The sequence below is a fragment of the Coccinella septempunctata genome, chromosome 9, assembly GCF_907165205.1.
Source record: "Coccinella septempunctata chromosome 9, icCocSept1.1, whole genome shotgun sequence".
In the NCBI taxonomy this organism is placed as follows: Eukaryota; Metazoa; Arthropoda; class Insecta; order Coleoptera; family Coccinellidae; genus Coccinella; species Coccinella septempunctata.
In genome coordinates, this window is record NC_058197.1 from 19,536,745 (window position 1) to 19,549,473 (window position 12,729).

General features: G+C 43.8%; 1 protein-coding gene across 1 annotated transcript; it reads right to left on the reverse strand.

Moving 5' to 3' along the window:
* Positions 1 to 10,021: 10,021 nt before the first annotated feature.
* On the reverse strand, positions 10,022 to 12,000 carry LOC123320234 (NADP-dependent malic enzyme-like). The gene has a single exon (XM_044907482.1). The coding sequence runs from the start codon at positions 11,988 to 11,990 to the stop codon at positions 10,158 to 10,160; it is 1,833 nt and encodes a 610-aa protein (XP_044763417.1). The 5' UTR covers positions 11,991 to 12,000; the 3' UTR covers positions 10,022 to 10,157.
* Between the last annotated feature and the right edge of the window lie 729 nt (positions 12,001 to 12,729).

Here is a 12,729-nt window from a genome sequence, read left to right on the forward strand (position 1 = left end):
CGCTGAAATTCCCCGGTACCATGGGCGTGTCCGGTCCACCATGAGTGATGATCTCTGGCGAACCCGAAGTTATTAATTTTTTTACATTTTTTTCAACGTCCCATGAATATAAAAATTCTCATAAACAAGCTAAGGGATGATCATCGATAAAAAATTAATGGATGTTTTCCTTGCTCGATGCGAAGAGTGAGAGAGAAGATCTTGGCCAGCTCCGATCAGTGCTGCCAACGTTCTTGCATGCGACCGTCCATGAAACAATTGAGATTTTGAACACGAAAGAATGCCTGATCTTTCAATGGATAAAGACTCTCCGGAAATTTTCGCAGGGAGCAAAAACCCCATCCCCGACGTACAAAAATCGAGAAAGAAACGCCTCACCCCAATTTTTCGCCCCTCCCCATCTCGCAAATTTAATTTCCCGGTTTACATACATACTACTCGAGCGTCTCGGAAGACGTCGCTCTCCAGATCCTCATTTGGCACTTCGGTCGTTAGCGAAAAGAGTGCTGTGGGAGCCTTTTCTTTATGAAGTCTCCAGATGCCCTCTTACGCTCCCCCCCTTCGTCACTCCGCGGCATAAATAAAAGAGTGTTCGCCATCTCCGATGCCGATTTCTTCCGCCATTGGAGGAGAGGAATCGGCGGGAAAATTGATTTTCGTGACGTCAGCGTCGGGGAGAGCTTACACGTATACATGTACGTATGTGTGAGGCGGCGAGGGCGAAGGATTCGGTGAAAAAAGAAGGAAAACATTCGGTACGATGTGAAGACCCACGGAAGTTTCATCATTGGAGCCAATGCGAAGACAATCGTAATTCCTGGGCCCATAACCTGTTGACGTTTTTTCGGTGTGCGTTTATTTCGACTCGGTGTCACGTTATTGATTGATGATGCGGATTATGTTTTATGATTCTATATCCAGCTGGAAATTAAGTGATTTCAAACATTTTCAGCTTCTGGCCCATATCCTCTCTAGTCACAAATCTTTACATGCATTAGTTGATTGAATTAACATCCTTGTTCATATTGTATTGGTCCAGGAATGCTGATTTCATTCTTCGCAACATCTTGATGCTATTCGAACCATCGCCAATTATCTATAGACTCTAGAACATATTCCTATCACATACCTTTCGGTATTTCTAATGAACTGGGTCCATAACCTATTGATATTCAGCTTTAAACATCAACCCAGCACATTTCACACTGCACACAGCAGTTTCTAGATGGGATCACATGAATTGAAACATTCTGAAACGTCCATCGATTCTACTTTGCTGGAAATCAGGTGATTTCTCACATTTTAAATCCTCTGGGCCCATAACCTGTTCACTATCCTCTTGATGCTGCGTCACATTGACGATTTACAATAATCTTTAGTGATGCAAATCTTTCCATGAGATTCTCTAGTTGTATTAAGATATTTTTGGGACAAATACATAACTAGAACGATTGAAATTTTCTCCGAATGAAGTGTTGGCAACCCTGCGCGCCTCAGATCCGCATCAAAATTCATAAGCCGAGACTTTTCGGGCCCCGGCACTCCATCTTCGCCTTCGACGTTTTTAGTTCTTAATTCCGACGCCGCGCCGGTTCGATAAGTGTTGCCAACCTGAGAATAATTTATCGGCCGCAATAAATTCCGTCAGTTTGGCCGTTTCGCGTTCGCCGGCGTCGGATTTACGGCCGAGCTCGCCCTCGTCCACGCTCGCGCGCGATAGGAAGTGCGGTTATATTTCATGAATGGATTTTTTCGGGTGACTCGCCGGACCCGCCCCCCGGCAATTTTGGGTCCGAGAGTTATGTATTTATTAATGTCGACCGTTGGCGTTCTCGCGCAACATTTTCAACGAACGAACCACGAAAATCTGACGATATTCTGTACGGAATTCGCGTCCAGACTCGTTGAATTATCGTTCGACAACGGAACTGTCAACTGTCAATTGTCAATTGTCAACTGTCAATTGTCAACTGTCAAATGTCAAACTTTTTATTTGGTTGGCAACAATTACTCGGAAAAATTGCGATATCAAGACATTTTCCGAGCCGATTTCGATTCTGCAAAATAGAAACCAATATATATTTCGAAATATTGCGTTTTAAAGGTGGTAATAGAGGCAAATTTAGGGTAATATCGATGGGACTCGGAATTTTGAAATCACGACTCGAAGTACCGTAAACTTCACCGATTTTTCGCTTCTAAATCCAAGGCAGGGTCGCGTCGTGGCAACCCGATGCTATCTGGCGATCACGTACTGCGGCTACTTAAAAAAATGATACCCATATCGGCTATCGCCTCGGCCAAATTACGTAATTTCAATAACACAATAACGCCAAAGGTCGACCGCGCCACCGTGAGCAGAATAACGAAGAAAAAAAAAACGTAATATCTAACCTCTACGGCCGTTGGAAGCATAGAGCGAGTGAGGCAATAAGTAATTCCTAATCTTTTTCCGTGATCTCCGGGCTTGCCGCCATTACGGAACCGCGGATTATAATGTGAAGTTTCGTAATCACAGGTCGGGAAAATATGAACAGTTAAATCGATTACGTTGCGATGTGGCAGGGCCGCGAGTTCGAAAAACGATCAATGGTGTCGAGTTTCAGGTCCGGAACGCGAAAAACTCTCTCGATTTTTTATCATCGTCGGTCCGGCCAAAGGGTCATCTTTGTCGCCTAGTCTGCACAAAGTAGCACCCTGCAAATCTGGTACAAACAGAATGGGCGAATAGATCTCATTATCCTCATTAGCTCAACCATGACAGACAGCCATAGACTACAATTTCATGTTAATCGAAGATTATGCTCATCCACATCCATGTCACAGCAATTACACCGCTTATCTGACCCACCGCAGACATTACAACAGTACACCAATGCTTCGACGGACATTTAGCAAAAACTTTTCTATAATCTGATTGACACAATACCAATTAGAGTAAGAGCACTACGAAGAACTAGAGGAAGACCCACCTTATTTGATTTTAAGGTTTTTATAACAGGAGGAATCTTTCTTAAGCTTGCAGACCCTACCAGATTTCTCTACGATGTTGTCGTCCTAAAGCAGTCTTGCATTTTAGGCATGTTTGGTGGCATCTATATGGAGCTGGAATTAAAAGATGCTCAAAGGTCTTAGTCGAACCTTCATCAAGAGCTCATCAATCCAATCTTCCCTTTCGAACAGAAGTGTCAAATCCTCACCTTCGAAGGAGGAACAGTTCATACTCCCTTAGCCAGACAATATTTCCCTTCCCGTCTCCAGCGGCGACACATGTCATTGTCTCGGAGACGACGCGCGCCTAGCGATGGCGCGACGCTTGACGGCGTCGTCGCCATGGTTACCGTGATGCCCCAAATGCGACGCGGAATTTGGCGAGATGGTGGATCCGGACAAGATGTCCTGGAGATTTTCCAGATTAGAGATCGACCTTTAAACTGTCCTGGGAAAGGAGAAGATCTTTTCTCCTTCGGAATGGTGGGATCGCGAAGAGGATTTGTCGAAAACTGGGTACTGGTGGATACGTTCGATGTGGCTTCATGTTTCTTCACCTCTCTTTCAATGGAAGAACCCACTTTTTTTCCTGAGCCCATAACCTGTTGACCTTTTCTTCACTCCTCATCAGCTCCAGTAGTTTGGCCATTTTCCACCGAAATTATCGAAAACTGAAACGAAGGACTGGTCCCGAAATTACCCTCATCGTGTCCAGAGATTGATCGTCGCGATGACTTCATGAGAAGTTTACCGCCTTCCGCGGTTTTTACGAGCGCGTCTCCACTTTCGCCATGAATATTTTCGGGGGCGGTTATGTATAAAATGGCGCGGCCCGAGGGCGCGTAGGGGCGTCTGGGGGTGGCGGGGCGGCGTAGAAAGTGATGGATTTCCTCGAGGAGGACCCGATTCAATTTCGTCGGATAGAAATGGAAAAAGTACTCGAGGAAGGGAGGAAAAAATGAGGGATTGATTGGTGTGGGGATCGTTCCTATCGCGTCTTATTGTTCGATTTTCAGGATATTAGAGCCAGAAGGGTTTTATGATAGTTTCAGGTGGTTAGTTCAGATGTTTATTCATCGATTACATAGTGAAGATTGGATATTTATGGACTATTGGCCTTCTAAGCTTCGTAAAGTAGATCGGCTTCATATTTGTTCGGGAATTGACGTATGATTCCTCAATACATGATAGAAAGATGAATTGGATTAATTTATCGATTTCTCACATTTTCCTGAGGTCCTACACTTGGCCTATCCAATGGTCGATGTACCTTTCCATTATTTCCCTCTACAGACGGATTCCCGAAGTTCCAAAGGGGACACGAAAAAACAATTCGCCCAAAGTTAATGAAAACTTCCAAGAGGACTCACGATACAGTGACAAGGCGGAATTTTCCAAACCGGAGTGTAATTAAGGTAGCGTCCTTTGGCCCTGACGCCCGACCGCTGACTGTCCGTTTCTCTGACCGTGAAATTCGCCGTTTCTTTGAAATTTCAGGGATAATATTATTTCGCGTCGAGACCTTCTTCATTAGGGAAAGGTACGGCTGGAGTTTGGAGTCTAACGAGCTGCAGCAAGTTAACTGCTCCGAGGAATACGCCCATGGGCAGATGGTGGATCCACAGATGAATTTCAAGCCTTACGACAATTCAATAAATCAATTTAGCAATCAATTCTTTCAGTATCCATTCTGATACGTCTTCTTCCATCTTTTACCAATCAATCAAACCGCCAAATCTTCCCAAACAGACAAAGGGCTCGCATAATCTCGCACCGTCCCATCTTTGGTCCTTCGCCGTGGACAAAACTCGCTCACGCAGTCGTTTCATCACGGTAAGCCCTGACGACTTCTTAGCAGCAGGGCGCAACCAATCTTGGCACTCTTGACGTGCAACAAATAGACAGGCATCAATCCGCGGGCTATGACTGATGGCCTACTTTGACCGCGAAGGACCCTTCTGAGAGCCCGTAGTGGGCTTGTACGAAGATTGTAAATGAGGATAAGACAACAATAAGACGCGATATTTCACGTGGGTTACGAGGGCAGGGAGGAAACTTCCACGCTAACAGAGCTGAATTTTGAGAGCCTCACCCTTGGATGCGATCAGATCTTGAAACACGTTATGTTGAGAACGACTTAAAACACTTTTCGAGATGCTTCGTGCTGGGAAAACCCTTCCTGTATCCACCATGATCATTTGGTCAAGTTGCACAGTGGTCAGACGTCTTCTCGGCATGATATTGCTTCCATTTCTTCAGTTTTCTACGCTTCCATCTGCATCCCAATACACTGTGTTACAAACAACTCACACACAGAAAGAAGTTGAACATATTTCGGAAGCCTGATTGCGTGTGACATATTCAGAGAGAGTTTTCGGACATAACCCGTACACATGGTCGTTCGTATTCATGCGGGAAATCATGCCTGCAACCCCCCGGTTGATTGATCGACTGTTAGGAGCGAGAACGAACTCTCGTTATGGATTATCGATACGTAAATGGCGAACAAAGTGTTCCGTACAGATCGTGGCGTGAAACGTCCGAACCATCATCAATCAAAAAGCCTCGTTTTTATCGTTTATACTGCGGAAAATACCGCCCGGCCTCGTGGCAGAGAGCACCAGCAACGTCATTTTCATTCGGCGTAAAAACGCTCATCATTTACGCAAATTACGAAGAGAAAAGGTCCTAGAATAGAACCCTGTGGAACACCACAGAGGTAATTTACGTAGAAAAGGAAGACCTTCAAATAGATACCAAATATTCAATTATCTAAACTCACTGCACTTCTGCTATACAAATCTCCGAGTCAAGCACCATTACCCAAACACCCGTTTTTTCTCGGTGTCATCGGATTACTTTTTTCCGCCCCGGACGCCTCCGCCGGCGGACAGAAGTCGAGGATCATCACTTAACGCCGGCATTATCATTGTAATGTCTTCTTCGGGCCCGGATCGCTGATGCCATTGTGGCGCTTAATGCCCGAAAATTCAAATGACTCTACCTGACGCGCCTCGTCATAGGTGGCATTCGGACAGCACAAAGGAGGACAAAAGGGGACGATGGGGCGCGTGACACCGACGCGTAGGAGGGTAGGTCGTAATCCGGGGTGGGTTTCTTTTTCTGTGCGGGATTAGGGCGAAAGAGTTAATGCCGTAACGGGCGGAAGATTGTTATCTGACCGTCGAGGGTGAAGAGTGGAAATGTATACAAGACGATATGGAAATCGAGACAGCATTCGAATGTTTTCGACATGGGCAGAAACTTGTAAATCTGAAGGATCAACTGATTATCTGTCAGTTTTTCGAATATCCACTTAACTCAGACAATAAGAAAGATCATGGTAAATTGTGAATGGAAGATCGATTTTTCAACTTATTCGTATATCAACCACCAGTAATTGACAGATGTCATTACATCACTTCAAGATGACGTTGACGTTTCACATAGAATAGGGAATTTAGTTTTGTGACCATCTGCCATCGAAAGTTGTTACATGACAGTCGAAATTACCAGTTAATACAATGATAAACGCCAGTATCTCACTATAGCCTCCTCAATCTCCCGATTTAACGCCTATCGAACATTTTTCCCATCCATTATCAGACAGGGACTCACTTACTGCAGTAAAATGAAAAAAACTGAAGGACGTATTGAGCGTCAACGATGACTAATCAGAAGTCGATTCGATTGAGCTCCTTTGTTGAAATGTAGGTCTACGAGGCGTAAGAAGCAAATGGATACTTTTCATTCCTGCTGTACAGACGCGATTGTTGAACGTATACTTTTTTTTTACCTCTACAATGTGAGACATAAAACACTTTTCGCCGTATGTCAACCGGTCAATAACGTTCACGCGAGAATTCAAATGTTCAGAGACGGGGGATTTTTTTTTTAGCGCTGATGTAACGGTTAAACTCGTTTATGCGCTAGTCTTTGGTCTCGAAAATTTCGAACTGTGATACGCTGATTCTGGAATTCGACAGAAATACTGGATATCTTTATACATGATTGTAATATTGTTGTTTGCTTCGATTTTCGAATACAATTCTATGATTTTCACTTTGAAACCACTCAGTATGGAGCACCAGGAATAATACAAAGCTAACTACGATATTACAATCATCTTTGTGAATATTTGACTCGTACAAATATTCTAACACTAGATTCTTGAGGACAAAAAAATGTTTGTACGAGTCAGAGATTCACCCTGCATATTAGGCTAGATTTTGAAAAATGGATGTAAATTTACTTACCATAATTTTCTGTATACTGCGAAACAATCAAGGTAGGTATCTGAAAATGAAGATTTGATATAGATTAATTTTGTGCGTAACAAACGAGTGCGAGAAAAGTCTTCATCAGTGAACTATGAAGGAATTTTCAACATATGATCATATATACACAGTGGGTCAGAAAAAACGAGGCAACAGTATAATCAGACATGAGAACAAAACAATTTGACTCAATTTTTGTTTTGCCAGAGTTGAAACTTACACTCTGCTAAGTTCAAGAAGAAAATTAATATTTTCAAGTTCCTCTGATGTACCTACAAGTTATATCTAGATTTTTCCATTGGGTTTCTTAATTTTCATCATTACGAAGACATTGAAACCTCCACGAGGATTACGCGTAAATGTAACTATCCCCATTTATGCATAAATATAACATATACATTCATAAACGTATACCCAACTACCGAATGGCATATTCTTCGAAGTCAAGCCGTCTCGGACCACTCGGTATAAATCAATTCTACGATCTTCAATGTCACTATATGGCAGAAGGACCGTGGAATAATTTTCACAAATTGACGGGTCTCAGACTATACCCCGCGGCTTCTTGTGTGAAGACCAACACGACCTCAACAGAACACGTTTGATCACCAGAATGAATGCGTTCGATGGACGTAAAGCTGGGTACAGAACTACAACAGAAATAATCTAGTTGAGCGTCAAAGTTATGAAGTTTCGTTGCATGTTTGTACCTAACTTTAGATGCACTCGTGGAATCAACCACGAAGTGGACTTTTCAAATGCTCCTAGACAGTATCTATATGTTATTTTCGAATATAAATTCGATTCAACTAATGATCAATTCAGTAGAGCTGTCAGATCTGATATCTCTCTCGTCGAACCCTAAAACCCTGATCCTGTAGCTTCGGAAACTGTCTCCACCCAAAAAGGAACGCATAAAGAAACTGTTAACCGTTTTTACATTTCCATTGAAGGCGATAATGTTCAATCACCTTCGGAACTGACGTAGATCGCTTAGTATGCGTCCTCGTTCAGCCTAATGGTTTTAACTTAAGCCGGATATAAACCGAACTTTGTAAACTCTACCCCTTATACATAACGAGGATATCAGAAGCTCCCTCCAGTAACCGAGGCCGACCCTAAGTGATATACCTCGACGTATTCCGCATTTAAATAAGGTAGAAAAGAGGAAAAATCCAGAGATGTTGCTTTTCACCACAATAGTTTCAACGTGTGGATAAAAATTTAAAGAAGGACCCCATTTTATTCATTTTTCATCTTGGAAAATTACATGTAATTTTCATACGGAAAATGAGAGCTCCGGGAGACGAAGAGAAAGAGAACTGGAGAAAACTTCCTCATAATGGGCAGACCACTTAACAGTTTATTATTCATCCCCTTCAAGTTAAAGGCCGCGCAGGAATATTTTTCATGTTAGTCGCGCCCAGTGGTTGCTCATGAATTCTGAATTGGGTTTCGTTTGAACAAGATGAAAATTGAATCGGTGGAGAGATATTAATTTTTCCCTCTAGTTCTTCCCGTTTCCATTTGGGATTGAATTTCCAAAGTGCTTCGCAAGGCATTGTCTTGAAAGATCTAAAATATCCAAAGTAGAGGTGCAGTCATATGAAGAAATTCATAGATTCTTTACGACATAATACAGAGAATGCGTTTTATACGTCCCTCTCCCTGAACGAGGTTGAATGTAAGACCACAGGGGGCACCACAATAGAATACACACCAAAACTTGTCATTATCAACCTGTTCCTTACGAAGAGTCTAGGATCTCACGAAAACATCCTGTATATGAGAAAAAGAAGTATGGAATTCAGGAACCTTCACGTGCGTCCCATATCACGCTCCAGTTAGAAAATAGCGTCCGGGATAAAAAAAGGTTTTTTTACGCAATCTCCAGGTAACAGTCTCCTAAAGAAAAAAACTAATTTCACACCAAATAATCATATGTATGGAACCAATAATGACTCGTCGAAATTCACACTTATTAGCGTCGGTCGAAGGTGGTAATCGAAAAAAAAAAGCGGTCGCAGCAGTCTCACTATACACGTTGCCGTGCAGGCCCCATTGTGTAGAAATGAAATTCACTCCGTATAAAAATGGTTGCACATACGCATTTCGGAAAAAAAATTGTAATTAAGAGTGTTGGCGTTCTTCGAGTCGGACGGTGGAGGGTATGGAGGTCGCCTGGGAGGTAGGGGACAGGGGCGGACTCGAGAGAATTCGCGATTCAATGCTAGATTCTACATTTTTAAGGGGGTATGGGGGTAGGTACCTTGAAGTCTATTGTGACCCCCATCAGGAGCAGGGAGGTTAAAGGTTTCTCATCCAAAGGATGTTTTGCGTTGGCTATCGATAGCGAGGGTATTCAGTTACTAGGTGATCCTCCCCCAGAACCTACACTCGTCAATTTCTACTAGAAAATAGTCTCATTAGGTGCTTCCTAAGACCACTGTAAGGAATCCAGTAAAGGGTGTAGCATATTCTTCTAATATACAGTTACTTCTTCTAATTCCTGAGGTCTCGTCTCCAGAGATTTCTCCAGAGTAATTCTTTTCTAGTTCTTTCCTTCTCCTAGAACTCATTCTTTCTATACCACAAAAAGATTCAGGGCCAATGAAAGAAGTTTGTGCTCCTTTCCTAGCGAGTGTTTCAGCATCTTAATTTCCTTACAAACAACACTTATCTGGCTCTGAAAACTTCAAGAGGATGGAAAATCCATCAAGGTCTGGTTTGACAGGAAATAATAAATAGGCACCTAATCCAATCATAATTTCTATATTGTAAACATATAATTCATTACGTATAATCAGAAAAAATCGAATACCCTTATCGACAAAATTTATGTACATTCAAGAAATAATCATCTTAATCCTAACCACACTAGGCCACATCTCACGTTATAGTCACTTTGGTATGACTGTCCATGGGTTTCACAGGGACCTTAGTTTCTTTAGGCCATTTCCACCTACGATTCAACGACTCTGTGTACTCGTCACAATACAACCGAGATTCTATGTATTTCTTCTTATCGTCTGGTTCAGGGTACCACGTGGCCTTTCCATTCTTATAGGCGTCTTGCAGGATGGCGGTAGCAATCTTGACGGAGCAATCTTTGATCATATTCAAGGGAGGAAAGAGCCTACCCTCCTCCAGGTCTTTCTTCGAGACGTTATCTGCAACCACGCTAGCGGCCAAGAGGAAATAATCCTCGGGGATGTGGTGGATCTGTCCTAGAACCACCCCCAACGCCACCCCTGGAAAAATGTACGAGTTGTTACCCTGTCCGGTCTTGAAACTCCTTCCGCCGTATTTCACCTCCGGAAAGGGTGAACCTGAACAAAAAATAACGCGACCGTCGGTGTTGTCGTAGGCTTCTTGAGGCGTGCATTCTGCGTTCGACGTGGGATTACTCAGGGCGAATACCACAGGACGCTCGTTGTGCTTGGCCATCGCTTTCAAGACTTCCGGGGTGAAGGCTCCACCTTTGGTCGAGACTCCGATGAGAACAGTCGGTTTCACCTGGTTCACCAGGCTCAGCAGGTCCTTCTCGGGTTTGAGCTTCTTCGCGTAGTACTTCTGGTTACCTTGCAGCACCTTCCTATCGCTGGTCACCAAGCCATCGACGTCCATCATGAAGATGTTTCCTCTCGCTTCCTCCAGGTCTATGCCTTCCCTCAGCATCGCCTCCACGCACAGATCGGCCACACCCAAGGCAGCCGTACCGGCCCCGTAGAAAACGATTTTATGATCTCTGAACGTCTTCTTGATGATCTTGTTGGCCGCCATCAGTCCGGCCAGAGAAACGGCCGCAGTGCCTTGGATGTCGTCGTTGAAGGTGCAATACTTATTCCTGTACTTCGCCAGGAGTCTGGCCGCGTTCAGATTGCCGAAATCTTCGAATTGTATCAGGGTATCTTGGCCGTACCTCTTGACCACAGCCGCCATGAATTCGTCGATGAAATCGTCGTATACCTTACCCCTGGCCCTCTTCTGTCTCAGTCCCACATACGCTGGATCTTCTAGGAGCTTGGTATTCTCCGTCCCTACGTCTAGTTGGATCGGAAGACAATGGTAAGGTTTGATACCGGCGAGGGCTGTGTACAGAGCCAATTTTCCAATGGGTATACCCATACCGTAAGCACCCAGATCACCAAGACCCAAGATTCTCTCCCCATCGGTGACCACGATGGCGTGGATGTTTGGTTCGGGCCAATTCTGAAGGATCTCGTAGATATAACCTCTATCATTGATCGTTATAAACAAACCATGCGGTCTTCGGTAAATCAAACCAAATCTCTGACATGCTAGACCGACTGTAGGGGTGTACACGATGGGTAGGAGATCCTCTATGTTTTCACTTAACAGACGGAAATACAGCTTCTCGTTTCTGTCCTTCAACTCCGTGAGGTAGATGTACTTGTTCAACGGTTCCTTGTAGTTGTTGATGGTGATCTTGCAGAGCTTCAACTGTTCGTCCTGGGTCCTCTGCGTTGGAGGCTGCAGACCGTGGATTCCCAGCACCTGTCGTTCTTCGATGGTGAAGGCTAGACCTTTGTTCAAACGAGGGTTTTTCAGGTGATCTATGCCCTTTACTTGAGACAGGCTGATGACGTCCCCGATCTGATCGCTGCAGATGCCTCTCATGAATCGGAGATAGTTCGAATCCATAGATTTCTTGGTGAAATTGAGACAAGTGGATGAAAGTTTGAGAATTTTGACGAACATACTTCATCTGACGAAATGACGGGTTATGACAGTTCGGGATTCTACGTGGGAATAAGCATAGAAATTACTGGTTCTTGTTGTTCAACATGCTGAGATTCAACATCGAGGAATGGAGACAGAAGGAGAAACCTTAGTATGACCAGTTGGGTGTTTAATTAGGTGTGATGATAATTGGGAAGGCTTCTTTCTTCTGAACCAGTTATTTCGCTGGTCGATTCTACTACTACAATACAGTGAATTGAGGTGTTTTTCCACCTCTTTCTCTTGACCTCCGATAGGAAATTACTCCACAATTATATACTCAATAATTTCCTCCTCTTTCCCTGAGAATCTGCATCCGCTATTTTCTGCTAAACCTTGACTTCTGAGGGAACTTTATGAGGAGTTGACGAGATACAACCTTCCAATCGACCTGATCTCCATTTTGAAAGGTTCCAAACATCCCTGGGTCCATACCTGGACATCGGGAAGTCGGCTAGTGTCTCTCGGCACAAAGCGACCACAAAAACCCACCAGATTACATCCAGCAAAATGGGCTGCTGCTTCACTGTTTCGTCATTAATCAAGAGTGCGTCCGACATCGGTAAGGCATGTTTTTGTTGTTCACGACGTGTTCGGACCATCGTTGCATGGATGCCGAAGAAACGAGGACAGTCCACGAGCATCATCCGGTCCTTTACGCTCCTCCGTCAGTTTCGGACTCGGAAATTGGATTCCTCAGGTTGATCGGTACATTTTT

Coding starts and splice junctions, on each gene's coding strand:
- LOC123320234 (XM_044907482.1), bottom strand. CDS start 11,990: ATGTTCGTCAAAATTCTCAAACTTTCATCCACTTGTCTCAATTTCACC.